Below are 20,330 nucleotides of genomic sequence, written 5' to 3'. Positions count from 1 at the left end.
TCGTGGTAATAGCATTTTATCAAATCCCCCTCATTCTTTGGGGCACATGTGAGGAACACAAATGTGAACAAGCCTGAATGGTCGCCAGGACTATATGCGACTGAAAACTCACACCCCAGAAGTGACTCGACCCCATACTGCCAGGAGCAACGCAACTGGTATCTACAGGACGCCTTAATCCGCTTGACCTTCACGACCGGACAAAAGGAAGTGATAGCCGAAGCTATATGAACCACTTCCCTGTCGGCACTCGGATGGTAATCTTGGGTATAGCATTTTATCAAATCACCTCATTCTTTTGGGCACACGTAAGGAACACAAATGCGAACAAGCCTGAATGGTCCCCAGGACTATATGCGACTGAAAACTCACACCCCAGAAGTGACTCGAACCCATACTGCCAGGAGCAACACAACGCAACGCAATTCTATTGTTACGTAAAGTATGGTGACAAATAAACACAGACACTAAGATACTATATATATATTTGGTCGAATATACAGAAGTACACAGGTGATACGTTGGTGTGAGTTGAGCGCACTGAGCGTTGGTACAGTATCTCGCAAGTGTCTGCTCTAGACCACACTTGAAAGTAGGCTAGTTAATGTTTGATGATGATGAAGATTAAGCCATCCAAAAGGTGGCACGGGCATGAATAGGCCATAAGTGGTGGCCCTTATGAGCCATTACCAGTATCTAAAGATGATACTGTAGATCTGTGGAGGTGCGACTGCACCCTGCGTGACGGGAGATGTCTCCCGTGAGTGTTAATGTTTGCTATTCTGCTGCTTGTATGCTCGGGCAACACCTCACCGTGTTGCCCGGGCAACGCCTCACCTCATTCATCTCCAAAGGTTGACAGGAATATTAACAATGCGTTTGGAGCGAGTATATTATTGGGATAATCTACTCGCTACAGAACTCCCCCTCCCAGGGGATGAAAGGAAAAATACTTGATCAAGGAACTTAGCTGGTCGGTGAATTGTACGCATTAGTTAGACGAATACTATAAAAATAATTCTGAAAGCATCCTTGTAATTGTTCCAGAGTGCTGTTCTGATATTCTCCTGGCTTACATATTCTGCTGACGTGATTATATTTATGTGAGCCTTCAGTGATAGTTCTGTGTTTGCTCTGTGGTGTTTAATTTTATTGATACTGGTTGGTTCCTCATCTTCGTTAAATATTGTTCTTCTGGGTTTCTTTTGCCTATTTCCATTTTCATGACCATGCATTTGTTTAAACTGAAGTTTCGCAACCAATTGTCCCGACGTTGCTGTTGTTGTTTTAGATTCAGCTACTCTGAACAAATTTTCCATGTAGCACAGGACCTGAAGGAGGAGGACCGAATGAAGGAGGCCTGGTCGAGGACCGGGCAGCAGGGACGTTGAGCCCAGAAATCATCGCAAGATAACCGGGCTATAGTGAGCCCATAAAATTGTCCGATCATACATGCACTCTATATCTTGCTTGGGTATCCTGCAGTCTTCCCTCTTACCGTTTTACCTCACCAGAATGACAGTTCCTCTTATGTTGTTGTTGTTTTAGATTCAGCTACTCAGATCAAAAAGTTCCATGTAACAGAGGCTATGGTGAGCCTGCAACGTACGATTATGTTACGTTGTTGGGTAGATTAGATACACAGTGTTTAATGGGGTTTCTTATTTATTTAAGTAGTCTTGGATACAGCAGTTTCGTAGACGTTGAGATGGAACTTGAGGCCGGAGTCGCGGAGCTCGATGCGGGTGAGCGCTGTGAGATTATTTTCTACGCCTACCTCCCTTAGGAGGTGGACTACAAGTTTAAAGTCTGCTCCCGGCAGTTAAGCATGAGTCCAATAGAAAAAGGAAAAGCGGGAGCAAACCGCCAGGCCTTCCACCACTAGGGGTGAAAACCTGTCCACAATAGGCCGCTGGCTCCTCCTAGTTAAACAGGACGTTAAAACTAATAAAGGGTAACCGACGGGTTCTCACAATCAAATATTTATATTTGATGTGGCGCTATGAATTGGTAATTCGAATTCCCAAGAACAGCCGTCCTTATCAAGATCACATCAACATTTAATCGTAATATGCAGAAATATGGTGGAATAATATGGTTGAAGGGTTGACATCAAAGACCGTTTTCTATAACATAACAATTTATTAATAACAAGAGACTAACTACTACATTACCGAGTTTACGTTACGTTAATGTCCATCCAGTGGCACGATAACAAACAGCTAAATAGCAACCCTTGCTGTGAGGCTGCATACTGAACTAACCTGAACACAGGTGTGCCCACTGATGACGCAATATTGCAAATCAAAGAAAAATATCACAGACTAAGTTACACCACAGCGAATGGTTACGTTATTGTCCATCAAGTGGCATTTGCAACACAGCTATTTAACAGCCCCTCGAGAAGTGACAGCAGGCTCCATCTTGCTGACACTTCGGGCTCACAACATGAACTAACTGAACAAATGAAGGATATCCACTGAAGACACAAGCATGCAATCAATAGTGTCTCGGTTTCCCTGACAGCTACTATAATCACAAGCTTAGGGGTCCTCCCGCCCCCCAGGAGAGACCCACGTAACTAGGCGGGTAGTCCAACAGTGACTCCCCCTATCGCAACCCAGTGTGAACACTCTTTGCAACTCCCTACAAGGAGTTGCACTGTAAACAGTGAACAAAGACAGGCAAGGCGGGATTCTGGGACACAGCTCCACAAATCCCTAGATTACTCTACTCTCGTCACCAGACGACAACCAAAAGAAATTGCCTTAAGTGATTAATCACGTTAATTGACTGATCGCAGCAGTCAGCAACAAAGTACTACGGTAATCACAAACAATTGTCTCACACTAGACAACAACATGATGATACTCTACGTTAATCATCAACACTTGTCTCTCTTGTTAACAATAACTCAAACTTATATTACATCACACTTGACTCCTAGCAAGTATTCAGTGAGTAATTCTAAATTAAGGTCAAACGGACCACTAATTACATCCCTATTGAGTTACGTTAACTAAGCCTACCCTAACTTGGTAGCTTCTCAACAGTCTGCGTCAAAAAATTACTAGTGAGTGTTAATTACCCTAATTAACTCCGAGCAATTAATTAACTGTCACCAGGACCGATAATTAATCATCCATAAATACGTCTCACTCCGCACTGCCTAAGCAGGTCTCATCAAACACTGTGAATTCACGGGAAAGGAGTTAATTACCCCTAATTAACAAGAGTGTCATTAATTCACTGTCCTCAGACAGGATATGATTAATACAACGATTTATGCTAGCGCCATGACCTCGCTTTACCGAGTCATCTGAGCCCTCCAGACATTAATTACTCCACTAATTAACATGAGCCACTAATCGCTATAACCCAGAAAGGTAATTAGTCTCGAGCAAATTACGTTAACACAAATACTGACAGACTCTGACAGATCCTCTCCCACTACGTGAATTCATGATGAGAAGGCTAATTACATAATTAGCTAGAGTGGTCAATTAGTTGTCACGCGGACAATTAATTGCTCCCGAGACGTATCTCACTCAAGCTCAACGCATTTCTCTCTCATAACAGCCCTCACTCACTCCACAATAAGTGTGCACCCCTTATCCAGTTAATTCCCCAATTATTAACTCACTGAGTCCTTAAGTCCTCAACACAACTTAAACAAAGTAACCCCAGTGTTGCATAGGTCACACTACAATGGCATGCAACAACACAAATGCACTGCCCACATACGGTTGCGGCTACTGCAACTCGTTAATTACTGTGCCCACACAATAATGACACACGGTTGTGCAACAACAAGAGTATACCAATATTACTGCCCCCCTTATCTTGCAACCGTTGCAAAGGACTACTGTGAGCACACACTTACCTCAAGCAAGGCAATCAACCAAATCAACTGCCTGCTCTCATTAAGTACTGTGAATTACCCTGAATAATCCTAGAGGTCCCTTAAACCCTCAACACAGCTCCCAGGGCAATAATATCGTATAAACTGATAACAACACTGCACAAACCTGCAACATAATGATGCCATCAGCATACCCCACATGCTAATGACATCATTAGGCAATCAGTCAGCAATCACATCTACTGACTCACCACACAGCACTGTACATAAAGCATGCAAATAAACACATAGAAATGGCATTCACATAATCAATGAAAATTATATCATCAGGTAAATGTAACTAACTACACAGACATCAGGGCCCCCACTGACATCCCTGCAACCTGGCCTGCCTACCTCTAATGATACAATTTATATGCGGTACTCTATGGTATTAATCAAGTCTGAACGATTATATAGAATCGACAGGCTGGATCACTTATATGGTAAATCTCTACACTGACCGGTTACATACTCGAGTCAGTATACACACACACACATATATATATATATATATATATATATATATATATATATATATATATATATATATATATATATATATATATATATATATATATATATATATAACTACAGTGTGGTCGTGTACAACATCTATCTCCAGGTACCGCCCTACCAGTCACCTGGACGTGCCACTGACAGCTGTCTCTCAGCTGCTTCCCTAGCCTGGCAGGGCTATGGGACAACTCAGCTTTACCGTGAATTTCCCCTAATACTGGGACACTGTTACACTGGCTATTGTACTCACGTTTTCCTCACATTTCACTCATTTCCCAGGTCACTACCTCTCGGGCTGTCAACACTTAGCTTGCTCCTCGTGCGTTGACAAGATGTGGCCCTAGGCTGTCCCGGGAAAGTGGCTAAGTGGCCCAAGGGGGTGGCCAAGGCATGTGGCCACCGCGTGGCCCACAGCGCCCCTCCCGAGCTGAGAGGGGGGGGGGGATGGTAGCTGGCGCGCGGGCAGGCGGGTTGGCCGAGCCATGTGGCCGGGCGGGTGGGTGGCCGGACCGGCGGGCGGGTGGGTGGCCGGACCGGGCGGGCGGGTGGGTGGCCGGACCGGGCGGGCGGGTGGGTGGCCGGACCGGGCGGGCGGGTGGGTGGCCCCCGGGCATACACACGTGGATGGGGAATCACCAACAACTCCAGCAAACCAGAGTCTGCCTTGCTCTACACTGGGGTGACAATGGCCGGCAGCGTCCCAACACTGACGCCTTGCAGAATTCAAAGTCCAACATGGGCCTGTAATCTCACCACAATTACATAGGAGGCCCTGCCTGTATTCCGGCAATTGTCCATCAACACTAGCCAGGTTATTTGAACCACCTGTTACACCATGAGGCTCTGCCAGCTGCTTCATGGGTGCCCACTGTCTCTGAGGCTATTTTACTGGTCCTTCCGTACCTCATCGGCCCCAAATTTCACGAAAATTGGGCCTAGACACAACCCGGGATGGCAGGAGTGCCATCCCTGCTGGACAACACGGTAACGTCCGCGATTAACAGGGGTGGAGGGGGAAAACTCCCCCCCCCTCCACCCAACTACGTCCTCGTCCACCTGCTACCCTGCTCAAACTGACGATTTCGCGGGCTAAGGAAACTCAAAATGCCCATACCTCCCCCTTACTTTGTCTTGACCAATCAGCAGGAAGCCAGCACTGTTCCCTCGTGCCGCTACCAATCACAGCCGTTCGCGCCAAAACACAGCTCGAAGCAGACATGCCTACCCGAATCACAGGCCTCACTCACCCTCAGGCGTCCCGTGACGTCACAAGGAGGGGGAGGCCTAAGACAGTGGCGCACTGACTCACATGGTGAGGGGGGGGGGGGCAACGGTCACCCCACTTCCCCCCACCTCTAACGGTTTGAGTCAAGTATCCTCTCATACCACTTCACTCTCACCTCCTCATCCTATTTCACAGAAACAGGAAAATTTCTGTAATTCTCTCTACAGAGCAATCACAGGCCTCTAACCAGTCCCAACCGACAGTCCTTAGCATAAGCTTTCATTCAACACCCCACAAGTATATGTTAGTTTGAAAGCTTCAGTTTCTAGAGTCCCTAGAGCGACTAGCCTAATCTAGAAACTAGGAAAACTAGCTGAGGGAATCTAGATTCCCTCACAAGCGCGGCGGCTCGATTGGGAATTTTCAATACAGGAAGACAGTTAAAATGTTTAGGTTGAGCAGCAATAAAACAAACATAGAAGCTAGATGCGAAGATGTGAATAAGAGATGAATTAGTTAATGAATCACGAGGATAAATTACAGGGGTGAGGGGAGGGGGGGGTATCCACAGTTATAACAGCAAATAAGAAGGGAACGATGGGGATCTGTCTTGAGATCTTGAGATGATTTCTGGGCTGAGGTCCTCGACCAGGCCTCCCTTTTGTTACACACCCCCAGGAAGCAGCCCCTAGCAGCTCTCTAACTCTCAGGAACCTATTTACTGCTAGGTGAACAGGAACATCAGGGTGAAAGAAAATCTGCCCGTATGTTTCCGCCTCTACCGGAGATCGAACCCGGAACCTCAAGACTACGAATCTGAAGCGTTGTCCACTCAGCTGTCAGGCCCTTGATGACAGTTACAGCCCCGCTCCTGTGCCAGGTAAGTCCACTTCGGGCTCACCATAGCCCGTGCTACTTGCAACTTTTTGTTCCCAGTAGCTGAATCTTAAACAACAACGGGGATGGGAGTTATTGCGCAGTGGTCTACGTCCTCGGCTGCAGCAGAGGGACCGGGATTCAATCCCAGGACAGGACAGAAACAGTTGGGCATGTTTCCTTTCACCTCGTGCCGCTATTAAACGCTATGCGTACTAGTGTCTTTACAAGATTGTAAGAACTTTTGCATAACTAAATAAATAAATAAAACAAGTTAATCTAACAGTTAAGCAGGCATAGGCGGGAGTTTGGCAATAGTTGTGTTGCATCCTGGTACATAACCCTAAGTACAGGCTTCCTGTCCCCAACCACAGGAATCATAATTAAATGACCAACAACTGTAAAGGTTCATCCAACGAGCCGATGCTCTTTCCTGCTAGTGTTAGATAAGAACTGCTAAGAAGGACACCCCGCTCCTGTGCCAGATAAGTTCACTACGGGCTCACCATAGCCCGTGCTACTTGGAACTTTTAGTTCTGAGTAGCTGAATCTAAAACAACAACAACAGCTAAGAAGGAACATGAGGGCAAGAATATAAACTGAAGCCTACCTGCTAATTTGTCGAGCACTTTCCCGCTCCCCGGTCTAACCGGGAACCGGTCGGCCGAGCGGACAGCACGCTGGACTTGTGATCCTGGGTTCGATCCCAGGCGTCGGCGAGAAACAATGGGCAGAGTTTCTTTCACCCTATGCCCCTGTTACCTAGCAGTAAGTAGGTACCTGGGTGTTAGTCAGCTGTCATGGGCTGCTTCCTGGGGGTGGAGGCCAGGTCGAGGACCGGGCCGCGGGGACACTAAAAGCCCCGAAATCATCTCAAGATAACCTCCCCTTCTCCAGGTGCTTCGTGGACGTGATCCTCACCACGACGAGCGGGAAGGTGACGAAGGACGTGGACGACTTCAGGGTGAAAGGCTTCCCCTGGGCCACCTGCCAGACAGCCAGGCGAGACTGTCCCGCTGGCCTGCTGGGGGTGAGTGCCGACTGGCTCTCTTTGTTCACCTGTTCAAGTTCAAGTATGTTTATTGCGACAAGAAAATACATCTCAAAGGGATAGAGTAGCTTAGGCTATTTCTCCTGGGTCCGCCTCTGAACTCTTATAGCCTGGTGCGGTAACTTCCTAAACTTTTCGAAAAGCTTGTATTTTTTCATCCATGTCAATACGTTTAATTATATTGTATTATTGTATGTTATTAATCGCTCCCTCCCCTTTAAATTGATGTCTGTATTCATTACGGAGGTGGGCGACGCCTGAGACTTTTATGTGTTAATATCACTTTAAAAGAGGACGTTTTCTTTTTTAGTTTACTTTCTACCACAGACGTTGAGGGATACTGAAACGCGCGGTAAATATCGTCGCCATTGATGTTTCTACGACCAACCCTGACTAATATATATATATGCATTACCAACATTAACGACAACATTAGAATTTTAATTGGTGGATATTCATACAAATCTTCACATCTCTGCCTGGACTGAACAGGTGTACAGCCATAAATAACTTGAATCTGACAGGAGTAATGATATATGGCATACAATTAGTGGTGAAATATATTTGTAAAATATATAGCTAAATATTTAACCCATTCTCCTGTTTAGATATTAGTTTTTTGTAACTATGTGTACCATAGTACAAAGATTGACTTTCTAAACAATTAGATAGTAGAACTTTGTACTATTCACTTTACAGTCAAAAAAAAATGAGAATAAAAACAAACTTAACTCTTCCTAGGCCTAGAATAGCACACATATGTACTATACTAGGCCTCAGATAGCGTGTATTAGATCTAGGAAGGTCAGGGTAGGTTAGTTTACTTTGTCTTCGCAACATAAGTAGAAAATATTTTTCCAGTTTGTCCAAATTAAATAGTACCGATTTCTACTTTCTAATTGTGTTGTACCTCGGTATATATACTATAGCCTTCATTCCTCCTATAAGGATGAGAAAACCTTCTTACCAAAACAGGAGAACGGGCTGAAGTATTAGAATGATAACTTTAACACTGTATAGGCCTACTTATGCAGATATAAGAGAAGCATAAATATTAAAGACCAACGTCTTACAGACGTCGGTACTATCACGGACTACACTAAGAATTAGCCCAAAGGTGGCAAGAGAAGACGTTGCCTCCATGTAACATGATGAGGTATACCATTGTCCGGAACAGAGTACCTGTTAAGTTTATAGGTGGTTGTTCCGTTGCTGTTGGAGCTGGAGAAAGGGTACGAGGCCTGGGAGGAGAAATGTTCGAGACGTATTAAAGTCTGCTTAAGTTTCGTGATAGGCTTAAAGTCTCAATGACGTTTAAAAGTAAACTTTCAGTAAATATGACCAGGAGGATTAAGTAACTTGAAGAATTCCCTGGGCGGCATAATGATTGGTGCGTACTGGAAGCTGCTTCACACTTGCATTCCTGTATTTGAATTCATTTCTGTAATTTGTTTTTCAGCATGTCAAGAAACTCTTCGGAGATACTGTAATCCCCATCACTGGCAACACCACCGTCAAGCTTTGTGAACTGTTCGGGTTGGACCTGCCACCAGGTGTCGCAGGAGAGGTCCACGCTCACTACGTCGCCAGCAACTGCGGCAAGGAAGGCTCTACGGTCAGCTCACTACTACACACACACACTCTCTTCTTTAACCCCTCACTTTCTCTCTCTTTAATTTTCAAACTGAAACTAGGATTGGCAAAAATGTTTCAATGGAAATTCTCATTTAATTTATTTGTTTAAACACGAGAAAGTACAGTAGGTCCTGTAACCAGTCGGCTGTAACAATGGTGATGAATACATTACGTTCTTTGCAAAGTCACAACCGCGCTTAGTGTTCTTGGTAAGGCTTGAGAGTCTGTATAAAAAGATCTATAGTAAGTTTTATTTTCAATGTGAATATTTTATTTAATATTAGGCTACAAAGATACTAACAAGTTTTTACCTGAATTATCCTGAGGACCACCATCTCTCTAGTGGTCTCGACGAGGACAGGGAGCCGGTGGCTTGTCAAAGGTCCCTCTTCCCATTGTAGATGGCCAATTGGCTTAATTTATTAAATATTGTATTTGTGGGGACTAGACAACCACATGAATAATCGCTTACGGAATGATCCTTAGTGGATGGAAGTCTCCCTTTATCATTTTTCTTAACTAAAACTAGGGTTCACTAGGAGTGGGGTTTATGTTCCTAATGAAACTGCAAGTTGTTATCCTCCAACAGCTCATTTGACCCTAGAAACTCACGTATGTGTTACGGTTATTATTAGGTTTCCAATAGGAATAAATTAATTTAATGCTAAGTTACTTTCGTGTAAATTACAGGATGAACCAGGAACCAACTGTGTCTTCCCTTTTCCCGCCTTTTCCAAACCCTTTGGGGTTGCGAAGCACCAAGGTCTTCATATGATCTTTTGGTTTGACTTCCCGCATATCTAAATGTTGAGTGAACATGTTCCAAACGTGAGACAGCCTCTGAAGAATGACTGCTGACGGAGTGATGTTGAGAAAGGCATATCCAGCATGAGGCTGTTGATTGCTGAGCGCCTTGTGTTGTGGTTCCGTCTATGTGTTGTCCACGAAGTTGGACCATATGGGGAACCTTGAGAATATTGGCCTTGTACATAACATTAAGTCCGCCAGCCAGTATTCTCTGGTACTGAAAGCTTTCATATACAGGTTAAGACTATAGAGATGAGCCTTCTCGCGTGGTTCTCCACATTGTCCAGAATTAAGGGTCCCGGTAGTACAGTCGGGATCGTTCTCGACTTAACCGAGAATTCCGGGTTCGTATCCCAGGTAGGACAGAAATAGTTTGGCACGTTTCTTATCACCTAATGCCCCTGTCCACCTAGCAGTAAATAGGTACCCAGCAGTTATATATAAATGAGTCATTGCATTAATCTAAGAACGATCGGAAGGCGGGACCAGGAGCCTAGCTCGACTGCAGCCACTTATAGTCAGCATAATTGTTGTGGGGTTACATTCTGGGGAGGATCAGTAATTCGACCCTGGGGGAGAAACCTCGATATAAGCCAAACATGTACTCTATGTATAAATTGGCTGCCTGTCCCCCGACACAATGAATTATTATTATTATTATTATTAAATTATTCGAATAGATGAGGAGCAGGCCGGCCAGGAGAGCGGTGCATACTTCAGATGATAGCAAACTTGTTTCATATAGGATGTACACCTCCAGCTGTCACGAGGCCTGTACATTTCTTGGCTGCCATGCTTGCTAGGCTACGTACGTTGTTCTTCATTGTCATTGAGGACTCAAACTTCATTTCCAAACTGTCAAGTTCATCACTGAACACAATGTTTCTGCCACCCATTCGTCTATATCCTAGTTGCAATATCATGCTATAATGTTATCATCATCGTCGTTGTATTCTCAGCCACAGCTGTGACCTGATATCGCCAACCCCAGGATGATATTGCTGAAAGTTGTTGATTAATGAGTCACGTAGCAGTTGGTGATTCTTATTTTTCCATATGTAATCGTTAGTATAGAGTATAGGCCTGAGCTCTCTCTCTCTCTTTAATTAATATAAGCATTAAGCGGCATATTGTATTATATTGTAATAAGAGAGATATTGTTTTTTGCAGTATCTGGGTAGACTGTGCTGCTGGAAGTGCATCGTTGGCCCCCACACATTCTTCCATCCTAACGACAACTGTGCCGCCTCAACCAGGCCATCCTGGTGCCCCTGAGTCTAGTCCTTTGTGCTGTCGAACCTCACCGCCCCAACCCCCTTCCAGTCAGTATCTAACCTCTCTACCACTACCCATCCCAGCCCTATCCACCTCTTCCAAGTCCCGTTTGACCCCAATCCCTGCAACCTCTCCCTGCTTCATCTAGCCCAATCTTAAATTTGAATTAACTAAATTAATCAGTGTGTGTATCATGCCATTCGCTGTTAATTGATTAACCAGTTGTTAACTAGGTCATTCGTAGCTAACAAAAAACCATGGAGAATTAGGACAACTATTGCTAACAAGATCCAAAATTACCTAGAATACTAGATTAGCTATTACTAACAGGATATAAGATTGCTAATTATTTAAAGTTAATAATTGTTAAATAATTCAACTAACGTTAACTATATATAAACCGATGACTAAATAAAAATGTACACCCTTAATTGCAAACGGGTTAAGTGATTGATAAGTATAGGTCAGCTAGTTGACCGGATCAATCATTGTTAACTAGGTCAACTGGCCCAATTAATTAGGCCAAATACTAAATATTTTTAAATATATTGAATACATTTAACAAGATCAACCTTTATTAAGCAGATTCAATATTGTTAATTTTATAGGTCATATATTAATAACATCACTGAGGGTTGATTTATGTGAAAACTTATTCTTGTAAAATTTACTTCTTTTTTTATACAGTTTAAAAATGCAAACTAGAGTTGTGTAAATTTCCACTGTTAGTTAATTTAAATAATATCTTGTCATCGGTTTCTGTTTAGACTGATAAAAAATCTGTATTGAGCAAATTTTGACAACTTATGAAAATTATAGTTATTACTTTTACTAATACAATTTGTAAACATATTAAAGACAGTGTATACAATAAACATTAATATTGCATTTAATATGAGTTTCATTGGTTTATTATCGAGCCCCTTACCCGTATTGAGAGGGCGGATACATTGGAACACCTTCTTCACTGCCCTCGATTGCCGTCGACAGCACACTTAGATGACGGAGCAAATTTACGAAGGTTTTCCTTCTTAGTGTGGCTACCTGAATACCGACATAACCGCTAAGAAGGCGCTAAGAAAAACATTCGCAAGTACCTTAGTGAATCTTGCCCCAGATCCCGGACGCACCTGGTGATTATCCCGGACGTAGGTTCGAACCCTCATTGCGGCCCTTGTAGATTTGTTCACTCTTAATGTAAATTACACGAACAGTAAGAGACTAAGACACAAATTAAACGATATAAATGCTCTTGTCTGCACAAAAACAAGATATTATTGCACTCATTGAAACATGGATTAATGTAGAAAACAGAGAACTATTAGCTGAATATCATATTCATGGATTTAAACTATTTCACACACACATATATATATGAGACGTGGAAAGGAAGTAGCCATATATGTTAGGGAAAATTTGAAATGTAGTCTAGGGAATTAGGGAAGTTGTAGTTATTATGGAAAGGATTGGTCCATTAAAAACTGGGACAGGTCAGATAACTGATAACGAGATGAGTGGTATTTTTAATAAATATTTTATCTCTGTATTTATTAGAGAGGAACTTAACATTATGCCTTCAGCCGAACAAATTTATGTGGGTGGGGACGAGGACAGGTTAACTAGTCTATCAGTTACCAGGGATGATATTATTAAACAAATAGTAAAACTCAAACCAAACAAATCCCCAGGGCCGGATGAAGTGTTTGCCAGGGTGCTAAAGGAATGTAAAGAGGAGCTTTGCGAGCCATTGTCTACCATCTATATAAATAAAAATGGAAATGTTCGTTTGTGCATGACCGGGCTTTGGGAGTAGAAGAACTCCCAGAAGCCCATCAAGCAAGAGGTAGACAGAGCCTCGAGGCACTCTACTTACAACATTTTCCCACTCTGACTTGGCTGACTCCATTTATACTAACTCTTTGTTTGTTTCTCTCTTTTGGCCATGCCCTAATTCAACTTAATATAGCATCCCCAATACCACGAGCCTCTATCTTATTCAGTCTTTCATTTGGCACTGAATCAAAAGATTTGCTAAAGTCAAGGTACACAACATCACAAACCTTACCTTACTATCAAATGACTCATCTATGATGGAATAAAATCAAAGCAAATTTGTTATATATCGAAGGCCATTAGAAAAACGATGTTGTAACTAATTTATTAATCTGTTTTTCAAGATGATGACGAGTGGTATTTTGTTTAAAATGATTAGGATTAATAGATCACTGCAATTGTAATTTCCTATAGATATATATTTATTAAAATACGAATGTACAAACTACATAATTTATTGATTTCAGTGCATAAAGAAATCACATTAACGGGATTTGTTCTATATTTACTGAACATCGAAAAAAAGTAATTATAGGAGCTACCCAAACTACGAAAGCAGTTTACGCAGTTCACAACTGTTGATGTCTACATGTGTACTGTACACATTGTCTCTTTCAAAGTTATCAATGTTCCTGGCGACGCTGTCGTTCTCTCTCGTCATCTCATAGTCGTTTCTGGTGTCGTTATTAACATCACTCTCGCTACTGCTTACTCCAATGGTAGAGTTCTCCCAAGCAACAATGTCAGCCTGGAGGTCGGGGAGGCGAGTGTAGGAGCCGTGGTCCAGAAGGCATCTCGTGAAGGGGTCGGATGGGTGGGGTGTAAGCAGCAGTTGGACCAGCGTCGACTCGTCCACCACCATCTTGGACGAGTGTAACAGTACCGGCGCCTCCATCACTGTTCCCGTCACACTGTCCACGAACCTCTCCGGCCAGTCCTCCGTCGACTCCTCAATGAGAGTTGGGAAGTGGTTGAAATAGAGTCCTGACTCTGCTCCCTGCTTGTTGAGTGAAGACAGGACCTGGGCGTGATTCTGGCGCAACACCCGAGAAACAGATGTCGATTTCTCTTGCAATGCTCTGTATATGTTGTCCAAACTTGTGAATATCTTTACTTGTATTTTTGCATCTTGTTGTCGCAACCTAGAGTTTATTGGAACTAATGAATCGGTGACAGTAACGAGGGAAGATGCAGCGGATTCTGCAAGACTAGGAACCTTATACGCCGAAGAGGTTGCTAGGTCAACCACCAGCGCCTTAAATATATATAACAGATATTACAAAACGACGTTATAGTTTGAGAAATTTGGTGATCATTTAGAAGATATATCTCCCGCGATGCCTCTGCCTTTTGTCCCAGCTGAACAATACGGTTCAAAAACACTACTTCTGATCCAGTCTCCAGACACCTCACTAGGCGCGTCGCTGAAGCTGCAACAGCGTCTAGCTTGCAATTTGTCTCAAGGATGCGCAACAACTTGGCAACAGAGACAGTTAAACTCAACTTAGTGTCATTAGGTTCAAGGTGATGCAACTCCAATTATGAACCTGTGGCAACTGTTATGATCTCAGCCTACAGGAGAAACGAGTCTTCCCCTTGAGAGTTATTCAGCAAGCCTGACCTAACTAGAAGGTATAGGAAATATAGAGGCGATAACACATACGTAAAATAGTTGGTAGGATTTAAATAACAATTTGAGATTATGGGCAGTGAAGAAGAAAACAGATAAATGACTGGCTAGGAGATGTGGACATTTTGCTGGAGGTGTGAGGCTCGCTTCTGGAGGGCTTTGACCTCACTTGAGGCCAGACATCGCAGGGGGAAAGCCGCGCTCCGTTGAGCTCCCGTCAGAAGGGAACCCCTAGTGATATATCTCGAAGAGAAGAGAAGTGTGCAGACGTACCAGCTGTGGAATCGAGCTGGGGACGTGTGGTCTCAAGTCCTGGTCGACGAGGAGAGTATTAAACCGCCCAGAGGCATTATCGTGGGCCGTGGCAGCGCCCTGACCAAGCTCCGTCAGAGGGAGGAGCGCCCTCGACGAGACAATCTGTGGTTTGTCTTTGGGGAAGAAGTTGCTGAGAACTTCGAAGCCAGCACAGGAGTAGTTGATGAGACTCCAAGGTAGTGGAACAGAGGACCTCGAGCTGTGAGGAGAAGCAGTGAAGAGGAGTGTGACGTGCTTCTGTAGAGGTGGTGAAGCACCATAGTTGCTCGAGGGAACTTCATGGTGTAGCAGCCAAGAGAGCTGTGGAGGACCCTAGCAGAAGGGTGAAGCACCGTAGTTGCTCAAGGAAACTTCATGATAGCAGCCTGGAGGAGCTGCAGAGGATCCTGGTAGTGAAGCCCGGAAGAACCTGAAGATATCAGGGTAGTGAACTTCCAGAGGTGGAAGGGAAGTTCTGGTGGATTACTTGTAGGGAGTTGATAGTGTTTGATTGTCATTAGCATGCAAGACGCAGTGGGAGGTGAGTGGTTGTTTGCATTCTTATGTCAAGGAGTGTTTTATACTGAAGTTTAGAGTTACAGTCGTAGGCTGGATTACCCACGGATGTATGTGTTCTAGGACTGATAGAGTGATCGATTGATCATTGTTGAGTATCAAGGAACATTTATACTGATATATGTTATTGCATTCACATGCTGATTTTCTTTGTACACGTTTATAGATATATATATATCACATATATATATATATATATATATATATATATATATATATATATATATATATATATATATATATATATATATATATATATATATATATATGATAATGTTATACTACACTGTTGCATTATCACACACATATATATATATATATATATATATATATATATATATATATATATATATATATATATATATATATATATATATATATATATATATATATATATATATTCTACCCACCTCAAGACTCCGCTCCAATATAGAAGCATCAAGAAATATGGACCAATAGGCTTTCTACAATCACTTCCATTCAATACCCATTGTTTCGTGTTCTGTCTTGTGTTGATGAATTTAATACTCTATTAATACCACCTCACCCCATCCACCTCACTCAAATGTAGATATAAACAAATCGGAGATGTGTAAGTTCTATTCAGTTGTGTATGTGTAAACTAAAGTCTTTGAAAATGTAATAAGTTTTGCGAAACGCGCTCAAGTCTCGCGTCAGACTAGAAATAAAAATGAATTTTGGAGAATTGATTTTTGAATTACCACCAACAGTGAAAAGAAATGTACGAAAGATCGAGAAAATTCGTGTTAGAATTATTAATCTTACTTTTTCGGTCATATTTAATAATATATATATACCCTATTAATATACTATCATATATATTATCATATATATATATATATATATATATATATATATATATATATATATATATATATATATATATATATATTTATATATATATATATATATATATATATATATATATATATATATATATATATATTTTTATATATATATATATATATATATATATATATATATATATATATATATATATATATATATATATGTTGCATTATCATATATATATATGATAATGCAACAGTGTACAGTGTAGTATAAGACTTGATCTACTTGAAGAGGTAGATAGTATCAGGTGGGGAATCAGAAGATAGGATACCACTTGATAAGCTGATGATAGAGTTCTGGTTGTATTGGAGTGCAACCTGATTGTAATAGTATAGAGTATAGGACTCATTATTATTATATGTGTGTATGTATTGTGTATGTGCTCTGTCCAGTAAATGTATTCAAATTTGCTGGTATTTGACCTTGTCCTAGTGAGGCTTCCCATGAAATAGTACAGAAGGAGAGAGAGAGAGAAAGAACCAAGAACCACTGCTGTGAACAGGGTAGAAGGTAATACTAATAAGTCAAATGGGGATTGAGGAGATCATATCTCATAAGGAGAGAGAGTGGGGAGTCACAGCGGCTCGAGTGGGTGTGTGCACGTGACAACGAGGCTAAGTGTTGGAGCCGCATCCCCTAAATGTGTGACGTTGAGCCCCTCTCCAAGGGCCAGAAGCGCCTAGTGTGATCTCCTAGAGAGGTATAAGCATTCTACCGAGTTGTGGGTTGGGTTGTCCGTAGAGAAGGATCAACGACGACAACAACACCAACCAACAAACAATCTATAATACAACCAGCCCGTTAACATCCTTCATGCGAGAATTGGCATCCTCCAGATACTCCTTTGGCCACATGGCAATAATGCGAATCATTTCCAGACGAAGGAACGGGTTGGGACACAGTTGATTATCAGTGAACATCCTTAGAATAAACGGTTTAAATACTTCAGGAACTAATGTGCAGAAATCCATGCAGTATCCTTATCGCTCGTGACTGACAAGATCAATTATGGTACAGAGAACGCTTTCCCAGCGACCCGTCAACCTTATCAACTTCGTAGACATAAATGAGACCATTGTTAGCGCCCAAAATAAACCAAGGCGAGTATTTTCGAGTAAAATATTTATTTGGTCAACAACAGTAACAAGCTGGTTCTCTTTTGACTATATCGTTCCCAGCATATTATCGTGAGGTATTATGGTGGGGTCGATCTTCCGAACAGCCTCAAGGAACGCTTGAACCTTGGACGGGAGATGTCTCCCGTCATCTTTGAGTTGTTGTTGTTATAGATTCAGCTACTCGGAACAAGTTCCAAGCAGCACGGGCTATGGCGAGCCCGTAACTTACCTGGCACAGGAGCGGGGCAAGTAGCACGGGCTATGGTTAGCCCTGCATCTTTGAGTTGTTGTTGTTGTTGTTAAAGATTTAGCTACTCAGGGCGAAGTGTCCATGTAGCACGGGCTATGGTGAGCCCGTAATTGAGTTTGGTTATACATGATAACCTTTTTCCTGTGATATTTGGGTCTAAGTTTAAAATGGAGGAGGAGACTTCTCCTTTTTCCCTGCTTATTTATCGCTTCTGTTTTAGTGCACAGGTTTTAATCTTGTTTTATTAACATTATCTTGGTGGCGGATGTAGATGCAGAATGCTCACTAATGAGTCCCATTCCTCAACAATCTCTTTCTATGATTTTCTAATCATTGTAGTCGCGGTGGAATGTGCACCTAATGCAGATGCTGTCGTTGGATTAGTATTGAGTTTGATACGCAGGGGTTCAGTAGCTTCACATTCCAGTAAGTAGTGCAATAGTGGCGCCTCTGCTTCAGTTTCACAGATGTGACACTCTTTAACTATTGGGTTCATTACCTCCCAGCAGCACTTGTAACCAAGTCTGAGTCTGTGTATGGCTACTGCAATGTCTCTGGATATCTTTTTGTCAGGCTTGAAAGAGGAGTAACCAGTGGCTTGTTCGTACCATATCGCAGTGGATCTTCCTTCAGCTACTTTGGCTCTGTAGCGACTTTTGATAGTTGAGAATATTTTCTTCTTGATTTGCTCCTTTATCTGTGAGAAACTTGGAGGTATTTGAACCTGTACAACAGGTAGAGCAGTGGCAGTTTCTGCTAGTGAGTCTGCCTTTTCATTACCATCTATGCCAATGTGACTTGGTATCCAATTTAGGGTGATTGACAGCCCTCGATTATGGGCATCTTTTCCTATATGTTGAATTTCTGTGAGTTGTATATTATCACTGTGCTGACTGGATAACAATGCCTGGAGCGAAGATTTAGAGTCTGTATGAATGATGACATCATGTAAATTATTCTCAATTGTATAGTTTATTGCCTCCTTCAGGGCATATAATTCTGTTTGCAATGTTGAGCACCCACTATTCATGCTCCAGTAAGCTTCATGGTTGGTAGTGTAAACTGCTGCCCCAGCAGAACCTTTTTCTTGATCAACTGATCCGTCTGTGAAGATGTGAGTCGTTGTGGGTCTAGAAATAGTTTCCATTTGTTGTTCTATTACTTCCTTGAGCCTCTGCGGGTCACATGCTGATTTTTTAACTGGTTATCTTTCAATGATTATCTTTAGATTCGATTCTGCCCATGGAGGCGGCTGTAGAAAGTGTTGATATGGTCTATCTTCCCCTTTGTTTTTAATGGTCCATTTCAGGTCCATTTTCTCTAAAATCTTGACCACATTATCCATCCATGAGCTTGTTCTATACTGTAGGTTTTTCTGAAAGGATCTCTGTATGCTGTCTTTGATTGACAGTCTGGCGGTTGTTCCAGTAAGTTTTCCTATTATGGTGGCTATCCTTTGTTTCATCCTATTTTCTAATGTTGGTAAATTTGTTTCCATTCTAAGGTTCTCTCTACGCGTCCATATAGGTGCTCCCAGCATTATTCTCAGAGCATCATTTTGAGATACTTCCAGTTTCTCCCATTGGTTATTACTGAGGCATGTAAGAGCAGGAGCAGCATAGTCGATGAGTGACCTAACTGCTTGAACGTAGTACATTTTGGGTACTGGTAGAGACGCACCCTCTCTAAGACTGGTCAAAGAGCGCAAAGATGAGTTTCTGACTTTACAGCGTTGCCGAAGATATTCAATTTCTTGAGTGAATTTCAACTGGTTGTCTATTAAGACTCCTAGGTATTGAAAAGAGGTAACCCACTCAATTTCTTGTCCTTGTATTGCCAGTCTGATGTCTTGAGTTCTCATTTTAACGGCCATTGCTTTTGTTTTATTGCTGTTTATTTTCACTGCTATGCGTTCCGCTTCCTTGCTGATAATATCTAGGCATTTTTGTGCATGGTTCCTTGCACCTTTGCCATTGATGATGACCACAAAGTCGTCTGCATAGTTAAGAAGTTTGGCTTTTGGTAGCTTTCTGCAGTTTTGGCCAGACAGCTTGTTAGTGAGATGGGTCTTGGATTTCCTGGGTCTTTAGGATTTGGAATGGGAACTATAATTGCCCTGTTCCAAGAGAGTGGTCGGGTTCTTGTCACCCATACTCTGTTGATGAGATTCAAGAAGGCTTCTTCACCCTTTTCTCCTAGCTTGGCTATCATGTTGTAAGTGATTTTGTCCTCGCCTGGAGCTGTATTTTTAGTTTTCTTTGTAGCACTTCGAAGTTCTTTCAGATTGAGAGGATGGTCTAGTTCGTCAGGTAAGGCTAAAGCATCATCTATTTTTTTCCACCTTGCTGCTTGAAGTCTTCGTTGGTGAGTCAGAGTTGCTTGAGGAAGTTGAGTGGAACTGGCTCTTGAAGCAAATAGATTTGCTAACCTTTCTGCTTCTTGCTCTGGATGAACATGGTGCGGCGGA

General features: G+C 42.3%; 1 protein-coding gene across 1 annotated transcript in view; it reads left to right on the top strand.

Annotated features, from left to right (window-relative positions):
• Positions 1–12,182, top strand: part of LOC138354691 (uncharacterized) — a 33,919-nt gene extending 21,737 nt beyond the window's left edge. The window contains exons 3-5 of the mRNA XM_069309051.1: positions 7,419–7,551; positions 9,032–9,187; positions 11,185–12,182. Of these exons, the coding sequence (XP_069165152.1) occupies positions 7,419–7,551; positions 9,032–9,187; positions 11,185–11,289 (394 nt within the window). The 3' untranslated portion in view covers positions 11,290–12,182. The remainder of the gene's footprint in view (positions 1–7,418; positions 7,552–9,031; positions 9,188–11,184) is intronic.
• Positions 12,183–20,330: the final 8,148 nt, after the last annotated feature.

Source organism: Procambarus clarkii, chromosome 64, assembly GCF_040958095.1.
Source record: "Procambarus clarkii isolate CNS0578487 chromosome 64, FALCON_Pclarkii_2.0, whole genome shotgun sequence".
In the NCBI taxonomy this organism is placed as follows: domain Eukaryota; kingdom Metazoa; phylum Arthropoda; class Malacostraca; order Decapoda; family Cambaridae; genus Procambarus; species Procambarus clarkii.
The sequence above is the reverse complement of the archived record's forward strand: the minus strand, read 5'-3'. Positions and strand labels throughout refer to the sequence as shown.